General features: G+C 46.1%; 1 protein-coding gene across 2 annotated transcripts in view; it reads right to left on the bottom strand.

The window, feature by feature from the left end:
• Positions 1-26,585, bottom strand: part of ITIH2 (inter-alpha-trypsin inhibitor heavy chain 2) — a 45,403-nt gene that overhangs the window by 12,163 nt on the left and 6,655 nt on the right. For both annotated transcript variants that reach the window (XM_081926871.1, XM_081926870.1), the window contains exons 4-16: positions 25,825-25,997; positions 25,179-25,283; positions 22,937-23,099; positions 22,109-22,216; positions 20,670-20,798; positions 20,278-20,394; positions 18,365-18,533; positions 15,331-15,456; positions 14,015-14,196; positions 12,527-12,712; positions 11,770-11,909; positions 6,032-6,204; positions 5,471-5,593 (exon numbers count right to left, since the gene is read on the bottom strand). In XM_081926871.1, coding sequence (XP_081782997.1) covers positions 5,471-5,593; positions 6,032-6,204; positions 11,770-11,909; positions 12,527-12,712; positions 14,015-14,196; positions 15,331-15,456; positions 18,365-18,533; positions 20,278-20,394; positions 20,670-20,798; positions 22,109-22,216; positions 22,937-23,099; positions 25,179-25,283; positions 25,825-25,997 — 1,894 coding nt within the window. The remainder of the gene's footprint in view (positions 1-5,470; positions 5,594-6,031; positions 6,205-11,769; positions 11,910-12,526; positions 12,713-14,014; positions 14,197-15,330; positions 15,457-18,364; positions 18,534-20,277; positions 20,395-20,669; positions 20,799-22,108; positions 22,217-22,936; positions 23,100-25,178; positions 25,284-25,824; positions 25,998-26,585) is intronic.

The raw sequence follows: 26,585 nt of genomic DNA on the forward strand, positions 1-26,585 counted from the left end.
AACTTTTGTATCTGTACCATTCTGCATATAATTAGTCAGGCTTTCCCCACGTTTGTTTTTAAACAGTAGTACTCGGACAAAACTGGGTGCCCCCTTGCGGGCAAAGCTCAGCGGGTTCCGTTGTTAATTTACTTTTAATTTCATAAAATATATGCACTGCTTGATTGCAAACAACAACCTCAAAGCAGTTTACAAAAAGGACAAATCAATAAAATTATGAGTGAAAACAGACAAAACATTCAAGAAATGAAAAGCAGCAACAAACTAAAGAACGCACCAGCATTCTAGATGCCCGGGTAGGCTTGTCTAAACCAGATATGCGCCAAAAAGAGTACAGTGAACACACCTGCCAGGTATCAATAGGCGGGGAGTTCCAAAGGGCACACTAAAAGAATCGATTTCTTACGTATGACTTTGTGGCATCAGTAATGGTGCCGATTCTGCACTGTTCAAAACCCTTAACAGAAGTCAGATGATGGTCCTTTAAACCCCGCCTGAAACTCTGGAGAGAGTTACTGCCGGTCAGTGTAGACAACGCTGAACCGAATGGGCCAATGATCAGACTTCTTTTGCCAGCTCATTTGGCTCCTACATTTCTCAGATGGCCCCCGCCTCCTTGCTGAGACAATATCTTGCAAAGCTCAGCCAGCAGGGCCACTGGGACCAGGCCAGTTCAGCTTCTCGCTTGAATTCCCCCTGCAAAAATGTTGGTTTCTGTTTCCCTCACTGAGCAGCTGCTGGTAGTCACAAGACTATGTTTTCATTCCACAGTTCAGTTACTGTTGTGTTCCCACGGGAAAGGGAGACGTGATGTGACGTTTACTGGTTTCCTGTTTCTTTGTTCTGTCGTTTCTTCGTTGGAGTTGCTCTCTGCTCTCACAGAGGCAAGATGTACATTTGTGTGTTCTCGGTATAGCTTAGAAATAAAGATTAGCAATGTAGCCATACCTGCTTCATCCTTACATTTGCGGACACTGGGATTATACTCTGCTGGGCTCAGTATCAAGATGAGCCGTATCAGCTCGAGGGCTGGAGCTGAATAAACTAACAAAAAAACCCCAAGATCCAGCAAAGGATTTAAACCAGATTGCCACAAGAAATGAATATCTGGTGAAGAACAGCCGCTGAATGCCAGATTCTGCCTGGGTTCATTCCCGTAATATCCAAGGCAACACGATGACCAAGTACAACAATGCAAGGTCAATATAAACTCTTTATATAATCTATACAGAACACGAAACCGTATGCAATCTATGAAATATGCACTCTCTGCAAAACCAAAGAAACAGAAATCTTATAAATCTCTGAAAGTCACAAAATATGCACTCTTGATGATTATATATTGTATAGATTATATAAAGAGTTTATATTGACACCGCATTGTTGTACTTAGTCATCGTGTTGCCTTGGATATTACTGATATTGTTTGCAACACAGGGCTTTAATTGTTTGGGTTCATTCCTGAGCACAGGGCAGTGCAGATGTTGCTTGCTCAAATCCTCCTTTTTTCCAATACAGTGGTACCTCAGGTTACAGACGCTTCAGGTTACAGACTCCGCTAACCCAGAAACAGTACATCGGGTTAAGAACTTTGCTTCAGGATGAGAACAGAAATCGTGCAGCAGCTGCGCAGCAGGCCCCGTTAGCTAAAGTGGTAGGGGTAAGGTAAGGGGACCCCTGACTGTTAGGTCCAGTCGTGGCTGACTCTGGGGTTGCGGCGCTCATCTCACTTTATTGGCCGAGGGAGCCAGTGTACAGCTTCCAGGTCATGTGGCCAGCATGACTAAGCCGCTTCTGGTGAACCAGAGCAGCGCACGGAAACGCCGTTTACCTTCCCGCCGAAGCGGTACCTATTTATCTACTTGCACTTTGACATGCTTTCGAACTGCTAGGTTGGCAGGAGCAGGGGCCGAGCAACGGGAGCTCACCCCGTCACGGGGATTTGAACCGCCAACCTTCTGATTGGCAAGCCCTAGGCTCTGTGGTTTAACCCACAGCACCACCCGCGTCCCTATAGCTAAAGTGGTACGTCAGGTTAAAAACAGTTTCAGGTTAAGAATAGACCTCCGGAACGAATTAACCACTGTACCAGAAGATAGACACGCTGTCCTGAATAATACCTAACAGGAGTATTTTGACAGTCTTTTCCACTATTTGTGGGAGAGCAGCCAAAGACGACATTAAGCACCCCCTCATTCTGACGAAAGAAGAATGGCAGACGAAATTAATTCTATGCAGAATTGGACAAAATGACAGGAAGGATTCGAAACCTGTGGGACCAGAGATTTACAGAAGATTGGAAGAAGTATATGAATTATATGAAGAGCAACTGTAATCAACAAATTACGCTAGTAAGACTACAATAAGTTTTGTAAGGAGAAATATACGAAGTGTTACAAAGTAGAAAAAGATAGAGATATTGGTTATGAGTTTGAAATGTAATAGGGAAGGTAAGAAATGCATACTAAGAGATTAGATTGGAAAATTTTCAGACAGGATTGATGGAAGTAAAAAAAATTGAATAAGATATACAAGTATGTTTAATTACTGTTGAAAATGATATGTTAAAAAACTAATAAAAATTTATATACAAGACATTAAGCACCCCCTCAAAGATCAAGCCTTTGCAGCCTTTGCTACAGGGAACCAGGGAGAGGGCCTTCTTGGTGGTGGCGCCCGCCCTGTGGAACACCCTCCCAGCAGATGTCAAAGCAATAAATAACTACCTGACATTCAGAAGACATCTTAAGGCAGCCCTGTTCAGGGAAGTTTTTAATGTATGATATTTTAGTGTACTTTTGGTTTCTATGGAAGCCGCCCAGAGTGATAGCGATAGACATTTTTCTCCCTAGTGGGAACTGTAGTTTGTTAAGGGTGCTGAGAGTCGTTAGTAGACCCCTATTACCCTCACAGAGTTCTCAGAGTAGTTAAACAATGTATCCCTCCTCACAATGAACTCTGGGAATTGTAGTTTTTGTGAAGGGAATGGGGGGGGTGTCTTCTAACAACTCTCAGCTTTTCTATCGGACTATACATTTAAAGAGGTAATATAACGCTTCATAGAGTTGTCTCTGCAGAGCATCCTGGGAACTGTAGTTTGCTGAGACTTGTGAGGAGCAGTGGCGTAGCGTGGGTTGTCAGCACCCGGGGCAAGGCAAGTAATTTGCGCCCCCTAACCTGTGGATTTTAGTAGGGGCAGAGAGCTGCGAGTGCGAGCGCGCCCCCCCAGATGTTGCGCCCGGTGCGGCCGCCCCCCCTGCACCCCCATGCTTCGCCACTGGTGAGGAGACCCCCTTTTCCCCTCATAGTGCTACAGTTCCCAGAGTGGATTAACAATCGCTCCTTCTTCCCAGGGAGCTCTGGGACATAATTGCAATAAATAAATAAATATAAATAAAATACCCAGGCATCGTAAGACCCATGTCAGTTGCTACCTAGCTAAGGTTGCTGGAGCCCTCAGAACCACAGGTGGTCTCTCCCCCTTCAGAGAACCAGCAGGTGGTGGTGGTGGGTCTTATTTCAAGAGTTTTGTTACTCTGCAACCACTCTGTTCATTTATTTTCATTCAGACTTCCTGGCCAGTTTCTGACTTCTCCTCTTTACATAACGTCTGCTTCTCGCCACCACAGACCACCCCTTTCTCCTTCTCTCCCCCTTACACCCTTCCAGTAGGCTCCTTGTGGCAGCCTAATTTCCTTCACAGCCTGTCCTGTTCCCTTCCACCTCCTCCTTCATCTCTCCTCCTGGCTCCTTCTTCACTCTTGCTTTCTCCAAGTTTCCTCTGTTTACCTTCGCTTTCACTCCTGTCCCCCTCTTTGTGCTTCATCCGGCTGGTACTGAGCAAGAATGTCTCATGGATGCTTTTGCCCATCCAGTGCCTCAACTGTGCTTTGGGTCAGCCACAGAGTCACAGTGCAATCCCTTCCCCTTAACCCACAGACGGAAAAGGTAAAGGTAAAGCTACCCCTGACCATTAGGTCCAGTCGCAGACGACTCTGGGGTTGCACGCTCATCTCGCTCTATAGGCCGAGGGAGCCAGTGTTTGTTCGCAGATAGTTTTTCCGGGTCATGTGGCAAACCAGAGCAGCGCACGGAAACACCGTTTACCTTCCCGCCAGGGTGGTACCTATTTATCTACTTGCACTTTAATGTGCTTTCGAACTGCTAGGTTGGCAGGAGTTGGGACGGAACAATGGGAGTTCACCCTGTCGCAGGGATTCAAACCGCCAATCTTCTGATCGGCGAGCCCTAGGCTCTGTGGTTTAGACCACAGCTCCACCAGCGTCCCTACTAACCCACAGACGAAACTCTGCAGCAAATAGGATCATAGGATCATAGGGACCCCTAAGGACCATCTAGTCCAGGGGTCAGCAAACATTTTCATCAGGGGGCCGGACCACCGTCCCTCAGACCTTGTGGGGGGCCAGACTATATATATATATATTTGGGAGATGAACAAATTCCTATGCCCCACATATAACCCAGAGATGCATTTTAAATAAAAGGACACATTCCACTCATGTAAAAACACGCTGATTCCTGGACTGTCCGTGGGTCGGATTGAGAAGGCAATTGGATCTGGCCCACGGACCTTAGTTTGCCTACCCCTGCCCTTGATCACCTTGGTCGCCCTCCTCTGTACACCTTCCAGCTAGTCGACATCCTTAAATTGTGGGGCCCAGAATTAGACATGGAATCTGTGGCTTATGGGACTGATAATGATCTAGTCCATGGGTAGGCAAACTAAGGCCTGAGGGCCAGATCCAGCCCAATTGCCTCCTAAATCCAGTCCGCGGACATTCCTGGAATCAGCGTGTTTTTACATCAGTGGAATGTGTCCTTTTATTTAAAATGCATCTCTGGGTTATTTTGTGGGACCTCCCTGGTGTTTTTACATTAGAATGTGTGCTTTTATTTATTTGTGGGGCATAGGAATTCGTTCATTTCCCCCAAAAAAAATATAGTCCGGCCCTCCACAAGGTCTGTGGGATAGTGGACAGGCCCCCTGCTGAAAAAGTTTGCCTACACTGATCTAGTCCAACCACCCTGCATTGCAGGAATCTCAACTCAAGCGTCGCTGGCAGGTGGCCACCCAACCTCTGCTTAAAAACCTCCAAGGAAGGAGAGTCCATAACCTCCAGAGGGAGTCCGTTCTATGGTTGAACAGCTCTTACCATCAGAAAGTCCTTTCTAAGGTTTGGTTGGAATCTCCTTGCAATTCGAATCCATTGGTTCACATATTACCCCTTGGAGCAGCGCAAAAAAAGCTTTCTCCATTTGACAGCCTTGTAGATGTTTTAAGATGGCTATCAGATCACCTCTCGGCCTTCTCTTCTCCAGGCTAAATAACAACGGGCTTAATAAATTTCAGTGGCTTCCCCTGTCTCTAGGTTTTGCACTCTCCTCCCCCATATGGTCACTGCGGGGAGGAAAAGTGATGAGCACAATACAGGGACCCATTTTCTCTTACCAGCATGTATGGCAGATGCAGTTGGGCCCATGAGGAGAGATGAAGGATCTTTTGCCCCGGATGTGGGCTTGGCCCAAGCTGGGATGGAATTCTCAGGCTTGGGGTGGCCAACAGCTAAAGCACCTGTAAGAAAAAAGGAATGAAATTACAACAGACCTATGAAAAGGTAAAGGACCCCTGGATGGTCAAAGGCAACTATGGGGTGTGGCGCTCATCTCGCTTTCAGTCCAAGGGAGTCAGCCATCACAGCCAGCTTTCTGGGTCACGGTGCACAGAGGACCGTGACGGAAACCAGAGTGCATGGAAATGCCGTTTACCTTCCCACCGGAGTGGTACCTATTTATCTACTTGCACTGGCATGCTTTCAAACTGCTAGGTTGGCAGGAGCTGGGACCGAGCAACAGGAGCTCACCCCGTTGCGGGGATTCGAACTGCCGACCTTCCGATCGGCAGGCCCAAGAGGCTCAGTTGTTTAGACCACAGTGCTACCTACGTCCTTTACCTACAGACCTATGTAATGCTGTGTCGTACCCTGAGAACTGGGAATAGTGTGGAACCAACCTGGGCAGCACCCTCTTTTGCGGTCTTGGGGTGAGTCAGCCAACATCAGCTCGTCTCCGTTTGGGCTCTCAATCAACATCGCTGTGTATGGGGTCACAATGTGATGGTCCAAAGACATCTGCAAGATCTTCTTTGTGATGTTCCTTTTCAGGGCAGCCGTGGTGGCCAGGTTTCTAGGTGGTACAAAAACAAATGATCTTCAAGGCTGCCCCATGGAAGACAAAGCCAGCTTCTTTTCTCCTGCTCTGGAGGGTAAGACTCAAACCAATGGCTTCAAGTCGCAAGGAAGGGTATTTCCGATTCAACATTACAAAGAACTTTCCGACAGAGCTGTTTGACTGTGGAACGGTCTCCCTCACAAGCTTGCAGACTCTCCTTCCTTGGAGGTTTTTAAGGAGAGGTGGGATGGCCATCTGTCATTGGATGCTTTAAAAGAGATTCCTTCATTGCAGGGGGTTGGACTAGATGACCCTTGGGATACTTCCCTTCTATGATTCTGTGATTCTATGAACCCTCTACGTTACCAAGGGATGAGTGAATCTGTCAAATTTCAGCCCGGACACTGAGATCCAGCACCGAGGGCCTTCTGGCGGTTCCCTCATTGCGAGATGTGAGGTTACAGGGAACCAGACAGAGGGCCTTCTTGGTAGTGGCGCCCGCCCTGTGGAACGCCCTCCCTTCAGATGTGAAGGAAATAAGCAGCTATCCTATCTTTAAAAGACATCTGAAGGCAGCCCTGTTTAGGGAAGTTTTTAATATTTAATGCCGTATTTTTTTAACACTCGATTGGGAGTCGCCCAGAGTGGCTGGGGAAACTCAGCCAGATGGGCGGGGTATAAATAATAAGTAGTAGTAGTAGTAGTAGTAGTAGTAGTAGTTTCTCTCCCTTTCGTATCCATATCTGAAATATACTCAGAGTCGCAAAGTGATTTCATGCTCCTTATTCAGCTCATAGTGGTGAGGAGGAATGAATGAAAGTCCCCTCAAAGTATCTGCTTTATATACATTATTTACACAATGGGCTGCACATGATTGGCTAATTCCAGAATTCTACTGTAAGCCAATCAGGTTGTGGATTCACTTCTATCTGGAGCATGATTGGGTGGTTCCTGCCAACCAATCATACTGCTGCATTGTTCTAGGACCAATCAGACAGCTGCATTCTGAATCCTATTGTTCTAGGACCAATCAGACTGCTGCCTTTTGGATCCTATTGTTCTAGGACCAATCAGACTGCTGCAGTTTGGATCCTATTCAACTCAGTACATAACAATATCCATTTGTGAACTTTTGGTGGTGGGGGAAAAGAATTTCTAGCCTGTAATATTATATATGAGCCTGTACTACTGATGAAGCCTAGGATGGCAAAACAAGGCTAATATTCCGGAAATCCTTGTCTTAGACTCTGTGAAAGGATTCTGTGGAACTGTAACAATTGTTCATGTGGATTATTGGACTCTGAACAGACAGGTGGAATAGACACTTATACATGTGTGGACCTTATACATGAACTGACTAGAGAATGAACTGATCCACTGGGTCTTCTGCTCTTTTCGTTGAACTTTAGGAGACTTCTGTTGAAATCTACAATTTGATACAATGAAGTATACCTTATTTATTTAAAAGTACAGCTGGTTACGTCTTGTGTGTTTATTGAGTATGTTTCACGTAACCATGTTATAGTTCAGAACTTAACTGGTTAAATTCCCTGGTGTGTGTCACCTGCTGACGTCAGCTTACAGAAGCTGGGCGGAGACAGAAGCTTTTAGAAGCTAAGAAGGAGGAGTTTTTTCCTGTACTTTCACTTCTTCTCTCTGTGTATCTGAGAGAGAAAGATGTGCCTTTGGACATGGCTGAAAGAAGCCCTGGACTTTGATGCTGTAATGTTTAATAAAGAGCTGTAAATAGACACACCTGTCTATGTGTGCTTACAAGAAGCAAGACTGCTTTACACGCTGTGTTCTACTCTGCTAAAAGCCGTGTCTGAGAAGAGACAGCAGGAGTTATTGCGCAGCTTGGGAGGAAGCGTGCCGGACCGCTGTAAATGATTGATTGGGATCGTAAAGCTGTCTGAGATCGCGGCCCTATCGATCAGGGAGGATCGATATATATCCGAACAGGTTATGGAGGTCAGCCAACGCTCGTAAAGCAGACGCTGTGAGCTCTCAGGAATGCTTTGAAGCTAGCGGTCTGCGGCTGAGGAGCGCAACGGGAGCTGACTGGGTGCCGGAGAGCAAGAATGATTAATTGCCTGCTTCCGAGAGGCAGTGAGAGCTTCTGATACAGAGAGCTGGAGCTAAAAAGCAGCTAAGAGCTGGAGGCTGAGACGCAGCTCAAGACGTTTCTCCACGCAAAGGAAGGCCGGAGTCAGCTGGTACGGAGTAAGTACAGCTTGGGGCACCTTGGGAGAACGGGAGAAGATGGCTGAAAGCCAGAATATGCCGGTGGAGCCTCTAACTCTAAAGAGTTGGGCAACGTGGTCCAGAAGAATAAGGGGATGGTTCTTGGTCGAAGGGCTTTGGGAAGCAAGTCAATGGGAGCCAAAATCACCCCTTGGCTGGCCAGCAGCTGGAGCAGGTGAAGCAAGCTGTGGGGCTGTGTTGGCTGAAGATAGCCAGAGGCTGCATCAAGAGCTAGAGATGCTCAAAGCATGCGTTGATGCATCACTGAGGCCTCATTTGGAGGGCGTAACGACAGCGTGGGCTGCCTGGAATTTGCTGAAGGGCTTGTGTGAGGCGTCAGCGAAAGGCCAAAGCCCTGGAGGAAGCCCAGGAGAGGCAGAAGGATGCCCAGAAAGCCCAATGGGGGCTGGGACAGTGTTGGGGAGCTGTTGTAATGCTTCTACACGTCTGTGTGATGGACTGAGTCCTGGAGAGGCTGGACTGGCAGGCCCTGTTCCCGATGTCTTGGCCTCTAGGAGCGCTAGTGAGCAGATCGGGGGGGCGAAGAGTTCCAAAGGCGAGTTTAAAGGACTTTCCCTTTGTGCTGAAGCAGAGAGGAGCTTCAGGGGGGGCCAGGCTGGTGGGAGGCGCCGTTCCAGAAGGAGGAAGGCCAGGCCAGCTGGGAGGAGCCCCGGGCAGTGTTTTTCCACTGGAGTTCGACGTCGGCGTGGCAGTTGCCCCCACCGGAGCAGAGAGCCGATGCAGGATGTTTGCAAAGACTTTTCCCATGGGAATCAGGCAGGTTTCCATGGCAACAGGCCTGGGAAGACAGGCAGGCGTGGAACTGAGCCAGGTGGCCGTGGTAAACAACAGGAAGAGTCTTATCAGGTTTCAGCGAGTATGGCAGTGTTCGAAGACGGCCGAGTGGAAAATTCCGAGATGGCCTTTGTTATAGACTCTGCAGCTAACCGCAACATGGTTCCAGAGACCCCTGCAGTCGAGAGGTGGAATTGCACGGCAGTTCCGAAGGGACAGACTATTAAGTTCGCGAATGGACAGAAAACTAGAGTTTCCAAGTGCACTAATACCTTTCTTTCTGTTTTACAGGAGACGGTGGATTTTTGTATTGTTCCAGAGATTCATCACTGTTTGTTATCTGTGCCTTATTTGTTAAATAAGGGGTTCAAAGTTTGTTTTGAAAATGATGTCTGCACAATCTCCAGAGAAGGGTGGTTACTGGCCAAAGTGCGGAAGGGACAGAATGATCTTTTCATTCTTAAAACGTCTCTTGGAGGTGAGGGGAAGGTTGAGAAAGCACAAACGTTGCGTGCTACATTTCCCAACCAGCGTGCTACAATTCCCGCTCATAATGTTACATGTGCATGCGTATGGCATCAGAGAACGATTCACAATCCTTTAGAGGATTTGCAGGCGTTGCCTGAGGTTGTTACAGGTTGTAAAATTAGAAATTGCCAAAGTGCCATTAATTGTGACACTTGCAAGCAAGCGAAGGTGAGAGGGTGCAGTTACCCAAAGGTGGAACGTGTTGCCACCAAACCTTTTGAGCTGGTACACATAGATTTGTCCGGTCCTGTCAAGGAACCAAGTCTAGGGGGGGCCAGATTTCTGCTAACTTTTCTGGATGATTTCTCGCAGAGTTCCTGGGCTCACGGTCTCAAATCCAGGGAGGATGCAGCACAGCTGATCAAGAGCTGGATTGAGGGGGTGGAACAGAGGTTCTCCACCAGGGTTCAAGCGATTATCAGTGACAGAAATGCTGAGTACACTGGTTCTGCTTTGCAGAAGTTCTTTCAGAAGAGAGGGATACGCCACACAGTTACTTCACCCCAGCAAGGGGGGGTGGCAGAGCTGAGGAGTGGAGCTCTGGTTAAGGCTGCACAGGTGATGCTGAAAGAAGCCAGGTTGCCTCCTGAGTTTTGGTTGGAGGCTACTAGGGCTGTGTCATTTACCTGGAATCGTGTCTACAACTCACTGGTAGGTGACACACCGTTCTCTTTGTTAAATGGCCGCAAACCCCAGGTTCACTTTCTGCGCACTTTTGGGACTCCTGCGCTTGTCTCTTTGCCTAAGGCTTTGCAAGGGCCAGATGGAGCCAAAGTCCAGAAAATGATCTTCTGTGGGTATGAGCCAGAAGCCCGTGCATGGCGGTTTGCTTACCCGTCAGGTGATCAGAGTAAGGTGCTGATCAGTAAACACGCTGAGTTCTTAGAGGAGGTTGTAAAGTCAAAGACTCCTGTCAGGCGTGATGTTCTCTCAGATTGTCTCTCTGATCCAGAAGACAGTTCTGATGAGGCGGAAGAAGAGGCTGAGGCTGCTGATGATGACCAGGTCACTGACCGGGGTCAGGAGCAGGATAGGGCATCTCCACAAGCTGTTAAGAGACTGCCCAAAAGTGAGCCTAGTTCTCCTGTGAGTGTGATGGAGAGGATTCGAAGACGCTTTAAGTCAGAGGGTGAATTCCATGATGCAGAGGACACACCTGCTGATCAAAGTGAGTCAGAGGAAACACCTGAGTTTGTGCCAAGGAGGTCCAGTCGCACAACTAAGGGTATCCCACCAGAGAGGTACCAGGCCACAGGTGCGTGGGTAAGTTTCGCACAGTGCGATTCTGAGAGTTGTGAGGTGGTTCTACAAATGCCAAACAGGTTTGCCAAGGGAAGGCGCAAGGCATTGGGGAAGGAATTGATCTCACAAGGTGTTACTGAAGATGTTGCACAGGTATCACGCAGGGACACAAGGGGGGGTGTTATAGTTCAGAACTTAACTGGTTAAATTCCCTGGTGTGTGTCACCTGCTGACGTCAGCTTACAGAAGCTGGGCGGAGACAGAAGCTTTTAGAAGCTAAGAAGGAGGAGTTTTTTCCTGTACTTTCACTTCTTCTCTCTGTGTATCTGAGAGAGAAAGACGTGCCTTTGGACATGGCTGAAAGAAGCCCTGGACTTTGATGCTGTAATGTTTAATAAAGAGCTGTAAATAGACACACCTGTCTATGTGTGCTTACAAGAAGCAAGACTGCTTTACACGCTGTGTTCTACTCTGCTAAAAGCCGTGACTGAGAAGAGACAGCAGGAGTTATTGCGCAGCTTGGGAGGAAGCGTGCCGGACCGCTGTAAATGATTGATTGGGATCGTAAAGCTGTCTGAGATCGCGGCCCTATCGATCAGGGAGGATCGATATATATCCGAACAAACCACTCCACAGAATGCATACTAACTATACAGTACACAGAATCACTAGTACTGGGTCCCAGCTAGCATTATTTCAGAGCTAGAATTACAGAAATTCTTCCTCTTCCAGGAAGGCTCTAAGAAATCCACTGAGTGCTTTCCTTCTCACCTCTCTGCCATCAGTTGGTTGATGGTAATGTAGGCCCACAGCTTTTCAGTGAATTTTGGGTCTGCATGATTATCTTTGCTCAGGAACTCATCCAGTCCCTCAACATCGGCCAGAGTCTCCAAGACCAGCTGTGCATTGGACTAAAAATGGGGAAGAGAAATAAGAGAGATACAAAGACCTTTTGTGAGAAACTTCCCCTCAGGTGCTATGCTGATGCAGTTAAAGTGTTTCTTACCCATCCTTCAAAAACAGGAATGGGAAAATCGGTCCATTTCTAGTTTCTCCATTTTCCAATCAAAAGTTCAGCTCTTCACATTTCTATATTGGTTTGGGAATTCCTGATTATAAAAGTCCTCAATACAATTCACCAGCATTTTAGGGAGAATTGCTCCTAATATATGCACATTTTTATATGCAATTTTGGCTAATTTACTTAATTTTGCAAGCAATTTCCCCCAGATAAAATGCATCTGTTGCATGTTATTTTCGCTAAGATATGTATCTCACATATGTTTTCCCTAGTCTATGCATTTCTGTGCATGTTGCAACAGCTGGAGAACTGCATTGCAGATGTGAATTTTGAAGGATGGGTGCAATTTGGTTTGCATATCGTTTCAGGAACTGTGAATTAGGTAAGTTCACCTGGTAAATAAAAAACTGATTCAAATTTCATCCCCACCCCTACTGAGAAAGCTCCCCACAGTGGCGTAAACATCTGCACTGGGGAATGAGATAAATGGGCAAACACTCTACTCACGGCAGTGGCTGTAATCATACTCTGCAAGTGTTGCACGTTTTCAGTGTCTACTTTTCCTGCGACCACAATCTCAGAGCCTCCAAAATAGTTCTGGAAAGTGTTGTGGGTGACATCGGACACCATTCCGTGCGGGTAGTTGAACTCCAGCTTTTTGAGAAGTGGCGTGGAGACTTGGTTGTAGAATTTCTGCAAAATCCAAGGAAGAAGACAGCTTGGTTTTTAAGAGAAACTTGCATCAGGCATGTGCAAGATAATAATAATACAATAATAATTTATTATTTATACCCCGCCCATCTGGCCGGGCCTCCCCAGCCATGCTGGGCGGCTTCCAACAAAATATTAAAATACAGTAATGCATCAAACATTAAAAGCTTCCCTAAAAAGGGCGGCCTTCAGATGTCTTCTAAAAGTCTGGTAGTTGTTGTTCTCTTTGACACCTGGTGGGAGGGCGTTCCACAGGGCGGGTGCCACTACTGAGAAGACCCTCTGCCTGGTTCCCTGTAACTTGGCTTCTCACAGGGAGGGAACTGCCAGAAGGCCCTCGGAGCTGGATCTCAGTGTCCAGGCAGAACAATGGGGGTGGAGACGCTCCTTCAGATATACTGGACCGAGGCCGTTTAGAGCTTTAAAGATCAGCGCCAACACTTTGAATTGTGCTTGGAAATGTACTGGGAGTCTGGTATCCTAAGAAGAACAGGACATAACAACAGTGGGGAAACTGGGGACAGGGAGGAAAAGATGAGATTTGAAGATCTTTAGTCAAGACCCACTACATTCACTATAAAAGTTATTTTTTGTAGGGGTTCCTCCAGATGTCCTGTTTTTAGTGTGCAACCATTCAACTGGCCAGCTAAACCAGGTAAGCGCAACTGCTTGATTCTCACTCTCTCCTGTCCCTTATTCAGCTAACGTGAACTAGCAATAAGCCTAGGGCTGCTAATGTCCTTTGCGCCGTGATTCCTAAGTGTTCAACAGCCAAGTGGCTGGCTGCTGGGTATTTGAAAACCACAGCAAGGAATTTCAACAGGTAGGTGGGACAACCCACCTGCCAATCGTGAGACACCTGAATGTCATGTGATGGACAGGCGGGTTTGCCTCACCAACTTGTCACAGTTATCTGGCCCCTCAAGCTAAAACACCTCCATTAGAAGAAAGGTCCTAATTGTATAAGCTGTTCAACAGTGGGAGAGATTGCCTGGGGAGCTGACGGGGTCACTTTCACAGGATGTATTTTTGAAAAGAGGCTGGATAGCCATCTATTCAGGGATCCTGAACTTCTTGCACCTGCAAGAAGTTAGTTTAGATGTCCTCCAACGACCCTTGCAAGTCTTTGGTTCTATTAAATCCAGATAATTTAACAGATAACCAGATGATAAGATGATGATGATTTCTGTAAAGAGGTTGTATGTGTCATGTTTTCCTTTCATTCTCACCCTCCTTTGTCTTCTATAAAATTTTGTATAATGGGGAGAGAGGGTGGAAATTCACCTTCATTTGAGATGAGGTCTCCTGGTTCCCAAAAACCCTCTGGGCAACGCCATTGTTTTCATGAGCCAGCCTTTTCAGAAAATCATAATCCACGTCGAATCCGATACCAAGGCAGAACAAAGAGATATCGTCCCGAATGTTCTTCTTCACGTTCTTCTGAATTGTAGGCAGCTTAAGTTCTCCTGATGGGGAATGGAAAGGAAGTAAATGGTCACATTCATCCAGGACTGTTCCATTAAAGTGTTGCATATGAGTCCGAAAATGAAGGAAAATAATAAATCAAGATGCTATTTCTTGGTACAGTGGTCCCTTGGTTCTTAAACACCTTGGTGCTCAAACAACTTGGAACCTGAACACTGCAAACCCGGAAGTAAGTGAATTTTTTTCGGAAGCTGAATGCACTCCATTTTGAGTGTTGTGCTTCCGATTTGAGCACCACACTTCTGTTTTGAGTGTTACGCTGTTTGTTTTTGCTATTTGTTTTGCGTTTTTGTGGCTCTTTTTTGTTTCGTTTTTATGACTGTGGGGAACCCAGTTCAACTACTGATTGATTGATTGATTGATCATCTATTCCAGGGGTAGGCAACCTAAGGCCCATGGGCGGGTTGTTTAACTGGTCCACGAGCCGCCCCCAAACCGAGCCGCCCACTTGGTGAGTCCCCGCATGCTGTGCTAAATGTGTCTGTGCAGACGCAGACACTGGAAATCGTGTCTGTGCAGATGAAGATGCAGACACTGGAAATCGCAGGCGCTCACAGTCCGGCCCACGGAGGGATCTCCGCTGGAGTGAACCGGCCTGGGTGAGGTAAACCTTGCCAACCCCTGATCTATTCCGATCCCCTTCAATCGCAGCTAAAGAATCCCTGATGGATTGGCCACCCAAGCCAAAATCCTCCTTTGTGCTGTGATGCTCTCCCCAGTGCTACCACATTATTGCTCTTCAGAGGAGATATAGCACAATAAAAGTGAGACAGCCTCCCTGCCGCCCCCAAACACTTGACCACCCCAAGAGCATCGTGAGCACAAATAATCATGAATGGGCAATGGAAAGGATATTGCATGCATGAAACAGGTTTCACTGAGCTCAGTGGTGCCACAGGCTAGTTAGTCATGTTTAGTACCACAAGGAGAAAGGGACGACAGAGGACGAGATGGTTGGACAGTGTTCTCGAAGCTACCAGCATGAGTTTGACCAAACTGCGAGAGGCAGTGGAGGACAGGAGTGCCTGGCGTGCTCTGGTCCATGGGGTCACGAAGAGTCGGACACAACTAAACGACTAAACAACAGGACCACATTGTAGCCGCAGGATTCTTACCAACGGTAGGATCTCCATCTGACACCAGCACGATCATGGACACAGAGTTTGGATCCAACAATCCTAGACTTGTAGCTTCATTTAAAATAAAGATGGCCCGGAGAAGGGCGTCGTTGATGTTTGTTCCTGATTCAAAAAATGAGAAAGAGGCAATAAACGACAGAGGGAAGTAGGCGCATTTAAATCCTATTGAATTTAAGGACGTCCCTATTTTCCACAATCAATGGGAGAGTTACAGAGCAGTCCTATAGATGTTTACTCAAAAGTAAAGCCAAGTTCAATGCGGCTTCAATGAGTTGAGTTCAATTGGGCTTACTTCCAGGTAAGCGAGCGTAGTATTGCAGGCATAGTATTCAGTGGGGCTTTTGGACCCTTAATTTTGGAGCACTGAATTCTGAGCACAATAGTTTACTCCTCCTCCTCCTCAATTTACAATTACCAGTGATCCTTAACGAACTACAGCAGCTAAAATTATTTCAGGGGGGGAAACACGCTTCAAATGTGCTTTACAAGTATACTGCGTACATAATCTGATTTAATAGATCATCACTACAGATAGCTCAGTCGGTAGAGCATGAGGCTCTTAATCTCAGGGTTGTGGGTTTGAGCCCCACGGTGGGCAAAAGATTCCTGCATTGCAGGGGGTTGGACTAGATGACCCTCATGGTCCCTCCCAACCCTGCCATTCCATGATTCTACGATCACTCACTCCCAGATCATCCCAAGAGTAGAGCTAATGCTTAGCATTCTCAACAAACTACAAATCCTAGGATTCTTTGGGCGAAACTATTGCAATTCAATTTGTATATAAATGATTATAGAGCAGGTATCCCCAACCTGTGGCCCTCCAGATGTTTTGGCCTACAACTCCCATGATCCCTAGCTAACAGGACCAGTGATCAGGGATGATGGGAACTGTAGTCCAAAACATCTGGAGGGCCAAAGGTTGGGGGTGCCTGTTATGGAGCTTCCTTGTAGTGCAGGTGGACCCCAAGATCATGAGAACACAAGAAGAAGCTGCTGGATTAGACCCAGGACCCATGAAATCTAGCATCCCATGTTGGCATCTCCACTCTGCCAAGCTGATAAAGCCTCATTTTCCTCTGGCCAAGCCTTCGGAATCGCCTCTAACGAATAATTAACGACCTGAGCCTTTGATGAGGCCTCAGGCATGTTCCCATTAAGCAGAGTTTCCAGCAGCACGCGGATGTGATGAGATTTATGGCTACATTGCAAAGAGTTTTCTTTCTAAGCTATACAGACAGAAAAGACATCCTCTCTCTATGAAAGCAGAGAGCAACTGAACAACAAAGGAACAGGAAACCACTAACGTCATATCCCGTCTCCCATGAGACTTCCAACAGCCTGGAAGGTCTCTGGAATGTAAACAGAGTCCTGTGACTCCAAGCAGCTGCACAGTGGCAAACAGAAACTAACATCCCATTCTCACAGTGGCTGACCAGATGACTGTGGGAAACCTGCAAGCAGGATTCATGCACAATAACACCCTCCTTATCCTCTGGTTTCCAGCAACTGGTATTCAGAAGCCTTGCTGCCTACAACTGCATGCATGAGACTCTGTTGCTTATTTTTCTCTCATATATAGTGATGAAGTAGGGCTGCCTTCCCCAACATGATGCCCCTCCCCAGTGTGGTTGGACTCCAACTCCCACCAGCCCCAGTCCACATGGCCAATGGTCAGGAATAAGGGGAACTGTAGTTCAAAACAGCTGGGGGGGGCACCAGGTTGGGGAAGGCTGAACAAGAGCATGTACTGCAAAAGGGGGTTACCCAAGATAGTGAGGCATCTACAAATGGTGGGCATTCCCCTATTAAAATTTACTCCAAATCCCATCACCCTCTTCATGAAGCTCCAAGAAATGTTATCAAATGCTTTTTTCGCATCTATGAACATTAATGCTGCTTTTTTCTCATTTCTCACTTCCAGGTACTCTATAATATTCAATACATTTCTGATAATATCTTTAATTTGCCTGCCTGGAAGGAATCCAGCCTGGTCATGATGAATGAATTCTTTTTTAGAAAAATCATTGCCAATACAAATGCAAATAATTTATAATCATTATTTAATAATGAGATCTGCCTATAAATCTGCCTATAATTTTTTACTAATGTCACATCCAAATCTTGCTTTGGTATCAAAGTTATATAGGCCTCTTTCCGTGTTTCCAGAACTTCTCCTGTTTTTAAAATCTCATTCATTGTGTCTTTCAAAGGGTTCACCAGCTGCTCGCTCAGTTTTTTGTAATATTTTGCTGTTATTCCATCTGACACTGGAGATTTTGAGAGCAGGGCGTGTTTAGTCTGGGAATATAAGATTAAAGGGAGATGTCTTCAAAAAGGGAAAAGGATGTCATGGAGAAGATGGATTGGACTAGTTCACGGTTGCTCCAGGGATCTAAGTAATGCAAATTTAATGGAAACAGATTTCAGCTGAACATGAAGGAACGTCTCCACCCACCCCCATCGTTCTACCCGAACACTGAGGTCCAGCGCCGAGGGCCTTCTGGCGGTTCCCTCACTGCGAGAAGCCAAGTTACAGGGAACCAGGCAGAGGGCCTTCTCGGTAGTGGCGCCATCCCTGTGGAATGCCCTCCCACCAGATGTCAAAGAGAACGACAACTACTAGACTTTTAGAAGACATCTGAAGGCAGCCCTGTTTGAGGAAGACTTTAATGTTTGATGTATTGCAGTATTTTAATATTTTTTTGGGAGCCGCCCAGAGTGGCTGGGGAAGCCCAGCCAGATGGGCGGGGTACAAATAATAAATTATATTATTATTATTATTATTATTATTATTATTATTATTAAAAGCAAGAGCTTGCCTTGGGAGGTGATGGGTTTTTTCACCAGAGGCATTTAAACAGACAATAGGTGACCTCCTACCAGCAATGCTGTGGTTTGAAGCTTCCTGTGCTGAGCAAGGGCTCGTGCACGATGATCTACAAGATTCCCTCTGACTCTAATTGCTTCTATGATGCATTCCATAAACCTACTTTGGTACCATGCTCACCTCCATTCGGATGGATTCCCTCAATGTACTTCTTTGCAGCTTCTGTCTCCGATCTGGAGGCTTGCACCAATTGGTCTCTCCAGCACCGGACGTTGTGGTTGAAGTCGACGACTGAAAACTGGTCTGCAGAGCGGAGTTCCCCTAGGATGGTTCTCATGGCTTCAACCGTCTGTAAAATGAACCGTTGCGGTGAGAATTATGGTTACCGTTCTCCATTCATATAACGTAAAGCCATAGGACATTAATCCATTTCACAACTGTAGCACTGCATTGCCTAAAATGACTGGCAGATACTAAATTTTTTTATACAGTGGTACCTCAGGTTACATACACTTCAGGTTACATACGCTTCAGGTTACAGACTCCGCTAACCCAGAAATATTGCTCCAGGTTAAGAACTTTGCTTCAGGATAAGAACAGAAATTGTGCTCCGGCGGTGCGGCGGCAGCAGGAGGCCCCATTAGCTAAAGTGGTGCTTCAGGTTAAGAACAGTTTCAGGTTAAGAACGGACCTCTGGAACGAATTAAGTACTTAACCCGAGGTACCACTGTATTTTGCAACTTTGCGAATTGTGCAATTTTCTTCATCTCGTGAGCTATCTGGCCATAAACAATTGTGGTGATGATGACCTCAAATGCAATCCCTTGCCTATTTTCTCAGATGCAAAACCCACTGTCTTCAGTCGAGATTTCTCCCTTGTAAGGGTGTTTAAGATTATGGACTACATTTTTCATTATTAGGGGATAAATTTTAGTTTTAATGGGTCAGAGCCTACTCTGGCTGACGCATGGACACCTGACATGCAGCAAACCCTCTGGCATCTGTTTATATTTCAGGGATACAGGTATGCAGAGATGGCACCTGGTCCCCCAGTGTTAACTCCTATGGAATCTCATAAACCCTGATGCGCACTTTCCCTTTCCATTAAAAACCTCTTAGAGGCATGAAAAAATAAACAACCCCGAACCGTTAACAGCTCCTTATCTTAATTCCTGTATCAAGCTATTGCATTGTTAAAAGACCCCCCTCCGAAGTTTCTTATTAAGTTTTCCCAATTTTCACACATACATTTCAATACATAATAATAAAAAAACTCCCCCCGACTTCCCAACCCTCCTTTCCAAGGTGTTTCTGTTCCTCTGCCTCTGTTGTACTCTGTCTTCTATCTCTTAAACCTTAACAAAACTCCTGGAATCTTCAATCCCTTCTGTTGTTCATAGTTCAAATTCTGCTTGCGTGTTCATCATATACAGTGGTACCTCAGTTACAGATAGGAAGCCGTGTTGCTCTGCCATAGTCAAAACAAAAATATTCCTTCCAGTAGCACCTTAAAGACCAACTAAGTTAGTTCTTGGTATGAGCTTTCGTGTGCATGCACACTTCTTCAGATACGATAGTGGTAGCTCAGGTTAGAGATGCTTCAGGTTACAGACACTTCAGGTTACAGACTCCGCTAACCCAGAAATAGTACCTCGGGTTAAGAACTTTGCTTCAGGATGAGAACAGAAATTGTGCTCTGGCAGTGCGGCAGCAGCGGGAGGCCCCATTAGCTAAAGTGGTACCTCAGGTTAAGAACAGTTTCAGGTTAAGAACGGATCTCCAGAACGAATTACCGTAAGTTCTTAACCCGAGGTACCACTGTAATAATATTTATTTAAATAATCTGGATATGCAGTGTTTTATTCCCCTTCAAACGCACATTATCTTTCACCAGGTCAAACTGATTCCATTGGTCTTTTTCACGAAGCTCTGCAAAATTTTGCCTCTGGCTAGATCAGAAACGAATGCCACCCTCAGGCTGGAAAAGGTTCCCCTGCCTCTGATTTCTTAAAAAAGCAGCAACAATGAAACCATCTCCTATACAAAGGAGGACACCTTGCCAAGATGGATGTCTTGTTGCTTCTACCACTTACCTGCCTCATTTTCAATCCCCACATCGAACCGCTGACATCGATCACAAAGAGAATGTTTTTCGGCAGGGGATCCAGGTTTTCAGGAGCAAAGTAGTGGATAAAATACCCGTTGAAGATCTGCAAAATAAAAAGAAGGAACCCAGATGCTTCAATTCTAGAAAAGGAACTTATTCTTGGAAGTTCTGAAATGGGCATGACCTCTAGCAACCCTTGCGGGTCATGAAATCGAAATAATAAGCAGTTATAGCTTGGTCATTCCTATGGAATATTTTAGCCTGTGTCTCCCCAAGCTGTTTGCTTTGGTACCAGAGAGTCCAGTTGATAGACGACTATCTAGCCCGCATTTCTAAGCACGCTCCTTAAAATGCTCCCCATCTGCAGAGCTAATGTACCTCCAGTTCGCCAGCTTTGCTGTCTCTGTTGACATCGTAAGTGACCACAAAATGGCCATCGACTGCTGTAGAAGAACAGGTGGGACACTTTCGTTGCTGGGCCACTGTTGGTTTGAAGGACACATGAGCCTTGAAGGAAAATCACAATGGCACAAGTGAGGCATTTTCATGCAACCAATGGTGTTAAGTTGTGGGTGAACATATCAGACGACACAGCGATTCTTCAAACAGCTCTTGTTTATTCACAGGCCAGGACAGGACTGAACTGAAGGGTTCAGTCAGCCTGCTTATATAGAGCTCCAGTACAACGTTACTGTAACAACTTTCTAAAACTATCCAATCACTGAGCATCACTTTCGATCCCTTATTTGCATAACTATCTACAAGGTGAGAATTTCAGTACATAACAAATGGTATTTGCACAAACCACAGCTATAATTTGAATGCAAAACCTGCCGGCATTTTTAAAAGCTCTCCTTTCCCCTTTCAGTCCTTCATTTGCAGATGATGAAGACTTAAAAAAAAACTATCTGTCTATCCTAAATGTTTTTACAGTGCTCCTTGGTTATATTCTCAGGATGGTTTCATGAAGTGCTGTTCGCATAAACGAGCAATTTTATGCACACATGGGTTTAAATAAAGTGGGAGGATCCAGATTGGGATTTCAGTTACAGGGCCTTTATTCCTCCCCCTCCAACTGCAGTCCCAGTCTGGATTAGGCCCTTTAACATCAAAACAATTTTTCCTTCCACTGCAAAACACAGCTGTAGAGGATATAGAACAGGCATAGGCAAACTCGGGACTAAACTGCTTCTGGCGCAATGGAATAGTGTGATGGAAACCAGAGCACACAGAAACGCCCTTTACTTTCCCGATGCAGTGGTACCTATTTATCTACTTGCACTGGTGTGCTTTCGAACTGCTAGGTTGGCAGGAGCTGGGACAGAGCAACAGGATCTCACCTCACTACGGGGATTCGAACCACCAACCTTCTGATCGGCAAGCCCAAGAGGCTCAGTGGTTTAGACCATAGCGCCACCAGCATCCCTCATGACTAGTAACCATGACTAGTAGCCACTGGTGGCCTTAAACTCCATGAATGTGCCTAAACATCATTTAAAACCATCCAAAACTGCCTCATGAGAGAGTGAGTTCCATTGTTTAACTATGCACTGCAAGAAAAAGTACTTTCTTTCATCTGCCACTGAACCTTCCAGGTTTCTAACATTTCTGAGGTTCACCAGTCTGGACTTTGTGGTCTTATGGAGATCTTCCTCTTTAGATGGGGACAGCACTTCCTTCAAAACGTGGAAAGCCACCCATTTGCATTTGTGGGTCCCTCCTCCTTCTCCTGTTGTGTGGGGCCCTGCGCTCCTGCCCCCAGAATCCTGCCCCAACAGGAGCTCCATTTCTCCCCACAGGGAGACAGTCCGCATTACCTTTTTCTCTCCTTTGGAGATGGTATGGATACCTTCAAACTGGTCTCCAAGTGAACTGGGGACGTGGACAAAGTGAAGGCCCTGAGGCTCGATGATGCGAACGTCCACCTGTGGTCACACAGCGCAGAGGAGTTTAGAAGCAACAAATAGAAACAGTGAAATAACAGGAACATCTCTAGAAAAATGCGGTGCATCTTGCCAAAGCATGCAAGGAAGAATCTCCAATTTAGGATGGCTTCAAAATTACGCTGCGTTTTGATGCATCTTAATACATTCTGATCATTGGGCATGATTTATATTTGTCTTTTGTTTTGTGTACATTGTTCAGAGATGCTTATTTGCGGCACTTAAAATGTGGAATTGCAATTAGTTTGTTTTTTAAAATTTATTTCATAAAATTAGTAGCAGAAGCACAAGAGCTCCTTTGGTTCGAACACGGAATTCGTGTTGTATTACACAGATTCCTTTTGGTTCAGAGATTTCTGATGAAATATGATAGCAAATTAAATTAACTACTGTATTTTTTGCTCTATAAGACTCACTTTTTCCCTCCTAAAAAGGGGAAATGTGTGTGCATCTTATGGAGGGAATGCAGGCTGCACAGCTATCCCAGAAGCCAGAACAGCAAGAGGGATTGCTGCTTTCACTGCGCAGCGATCCCTCTTGCCGTTCTGGCTGCTGAGATTCAGAATATTTTTTTTTCTTGTTTTCCTCCTCCAAAAACTAGATGCGTCTTGTGGTCTGGTGCGTCTTATAGAGTGAAAAATACGGTAAGTCTTTAAAGTGGTGCTCCAAACCCCCAATTCCAGCCCTGTCTTTTTGCTTTACCTCCAGTTGTTTGGCCAGCCTGCCTGGCTGAAGGGGGATAACATGCTCGTACGTCGATAGCTTCCTCCGAATTGGCTCTTGGTAATGGATTTCAAACTGGACTTTGGTTCCTCCTGGCACATTGAGTTCCGCTTTGAAGTTCTCCATGTCCAGAGTGTTGCTCCTGAATCCAGTCATTAATACACACAGGGGAGGAGAAACTCCCTAGCCCTTAACATGCCACCAAAATGCCAGCAGTAAATTGAGACAGGGGCAGGTAGAGGACCCCAAACATCTCATAATAATCTCTGCACTTTAAAATATTTTCCATTCACTTCATCAGAAAACAAATCTTTCACACAACCATTTTATTTTATTTGATAACCAATGTAATCTTCTCTGCTAATCATGTATGTTGCACCAGGCTTGGGAAAGCTTCCAGGCATCTCAAGATCATCTAGATAAGTGTTCGTTGTCGGAGTTCCCCAGAAGTGGACTACAACTTCCATCATCCCCAGCTGATTTGGTGGACTAGAACTCCCATACCCCCAGCTGATTGGGTGGACTACAACTCCCATCATCCTCAGCTGATTGGGTAGACTACAACTCCCATCACCCTCAGCTGATTGGGTGGACCACAACTCCCATCATCCCCAGCTCATTGGGTGGACTACAACTCCCATCATCCTCAGCTCACTGGGTAGACTACAGCTCCCATCATCATCATCATCTCATTGGGTGGACTACAACTCCCATCATCCTCATCTCATTGGGTGGACTACAACTCCCATCGTCCCCAGCTGGTTTGATGGACTACAATTCCCATAATTCTCAGCTGATTGGGTGGACCACAACTCCCATCATCCCCAGCTGATTTCGCCAACGATCAAGAGGGCAATGGAAGTTGTGGTCCGACAGCATCTGAGGACTCAAGATGACACTGATCCACATGATGAGTCGTCACGTGCCAGAAAATCATTAAAAGGTGGGCGAAGCCAGGACACAAGGATTGCTCTGAGACTTTTGGAGGACTGGTTCACCAGTCCCCTGACAAGTCAACATCTTGTGCTTCTGCCATATTAAGAATAAGCCTATATGAACCGAGAATCAATGAGCTGGTTCTTTGCCATCCCTCTGGCATTCAAATATAAGGACTGCCTATGTGGATCGGACCAATATTGGCCAGAATTCTGTCAGCCAGTTGCCCCTAGAAATCTCTCAAACAGTTCATAATAGTGGTAGTTCTTTGAACAAGAAGGCTACAGACTAAATATGCTCTGGCAGTGAATTTGGGAGGTTTGCAGAACTACAAGACATGTTTTTTAAAGCCCTAAGGGGCAACACCCCCCCCCAAAAAAACCTGAGCATTGTAGCCATGGAGAGGGGGCATGGAACGGAGTATCCTGGAATAGGGAATGCCTGGCTGGCTGGCAGTCTGCACACCTGTTCGAAGGTGAGGATAAACTGGTAGTTTTTTGTTGCAGGCTCAGCTTGCCATGTCTGTTCACCGGGGCACCTATTGCCCATTAATGTGACCAACACTTTTTATTCAAAAGCCATTTCTGCAGATGGTTCTCTATGACATTCCACAGAAATTAGTTCTATAAGCCATTGATCGGCAACAGATTCCCCACTCCCCCAGAGGCCAATACTTATGGGAGAGCTAAGCCTTTCTACCAATCTCTCCATCCATTTAAAATGGGCCTTTGGGTTTTGGAGACTGAGGCCCTCAAGGAGAGAATTCATCCTTTTAAATTTTATTCATTTGATTCCAACCTTTTCTCCAAGGACCTCAATGTCCCTCCTCCCCATTTCACCTTCAAAACAACAACCCTGTGAGGTAGGGCTGGCCAACAGACACTGACTGGCCCAAGGTCACCCGGTGAACTTCATGGCAGAGTGCAGATTTGAACCCTGGTCTCCCAGCTCCTAGTCCATCATGCTAGATAGATGATAGATAGAGATAGATAGATAGATCAGTGTTTCCCAACCTTGGGCCTCCAGCTGTTTTTGAACTACAATTCCCATCATCCCTGACCACTGGTCTTGCTAGCGAGGGATGATGGGAGTTGTAGGCCAAAAACATCTGGAGGCCCAAGGTTGGGAAACACTGAGATAGATGATAGATAGATAGATAGATAGATAGATAGATAGATAGATAGATGATAGATAGATAGATAGATAGATAGATATAGATAGATAGATAGATAGATAGATAGATAGATAGATAGATAGACAGATAGATATGAAGTCAGGTTCATACCTCAATATTCCTGCGGCTTTGCCTTTCGCTCTCGCTTGGGCATATTGACTTCTGGCTGCAGATTTCTCCTTCACGGAACTAGTGAAGGTGATGCCGTTGACATTCCTGAGGGGCAGAAAGCCAGTCACAAACAAGGAATCAACAACTGCAAAGTACCGTATTTTTTGCTCTATAAGACTCACTTGTTCCCTCCTAAAAAGTAAGGAGAAATGTATGTGCGTCTTATGGAGCGAATGCAGGCTGCACAGCTATCACAGAAGCCAGAACAGCAAGAGGGATTGCTGCTTTCCCTGCGCAGCGATCCCTCTTGCTGTTCTGGCTTCTGAGATTCAGAATATTTCGGCTCCCAAACGATCAAAAACCAGAAGTAATTGTTTTGGTTTTGGAACCGGAACTGGAACATTCTTTTGGAAGCTGAACGTCCAATGGGGCTTCCGCGGCTTCCAATTGGCTGCAGGAGCTTCCTGCAGCCAATCAGAAGTCACGCTTTGGAAGTCAAACGTTTCGGGAGTCGAAGAGACTTCTGGAACGGATTCTGTTTGACTTCCAAGGTATGACTGTACCCTCAAGTCTCCCCACTCCTGCTGCAGACAGTCACCTGCACATATACCAACCAACTGGTGGAACCAGGCCAGCTCTTACTTACATGGTAAAGTTATGAATAAATGCCCCTTTGGGGATCTGAACATCAAAGACCAGGTTCTGTGGGTGCCTGGCTCGGTTTTCCACTTTGGTCCGCACCATCGTGTTGGCCAGTCGAGATGTGATGGTGGACTGGACCTTGTAGCTGTGGAGGATTATGTTGTCATCGCCCGCCACCTGGAGGAATCAACAGATTTGGACAGGAGTCAGTGAAGGGACAGGTACAACTCCAAATACAGTGGTACCTCGGTTTACGAACTTAATCCGTTCTGGAAGTCCGTTCTTAAACCGAAACTGTTCTTAAACCGAGGCACACTTTCCGTAATGAGGCCTCCTGTCACAGGTGCCCTTCCACCATTCGGATTCCGTTCTTAGACCGAGGTAAAGTTCGCAAACCAGAACACTACCTCCGGTTTTGTGGTGTTCGTAAACCGAATAGTTCGTAAACAGGACTGTTCTTCAACCGAGGTACCACTGTATGCATATCCCTAGAACTTTCCTCAAGGGATGCTTTGATTCTCTCATGGTTGAGCAACTGGATCCCTTGCTTAAATCCATCAGGGCGCTTGGTGGCGTACAGAGCAAACATGCTGCACGGTCCCTTGGCTGGAGGATTCTCGGTCTATGTTGGATGACCCAGACAGAAGAAGCAAAGGCAGCATAGAAAAGCAAGAGCAAGAAGCAAAGGCAGCATAGAAAAAACAGCAAATGGAAGCTATGGGGAATGACAGTGTCGGATTTACGTATAAGCTAAACAAGTTATAG

Source organism: Podarcis melisellensis (assembly GCF_964234715.1).
Source record: "Podarcis melisellensis genome assembly, chromosome: 10".
Lineage (NCBI taxonomy): Eukaryota > Metazoa > Chordata > Lepidosauria > Squamata > Lacertidae > Podarcis > Podarcis melisellensis.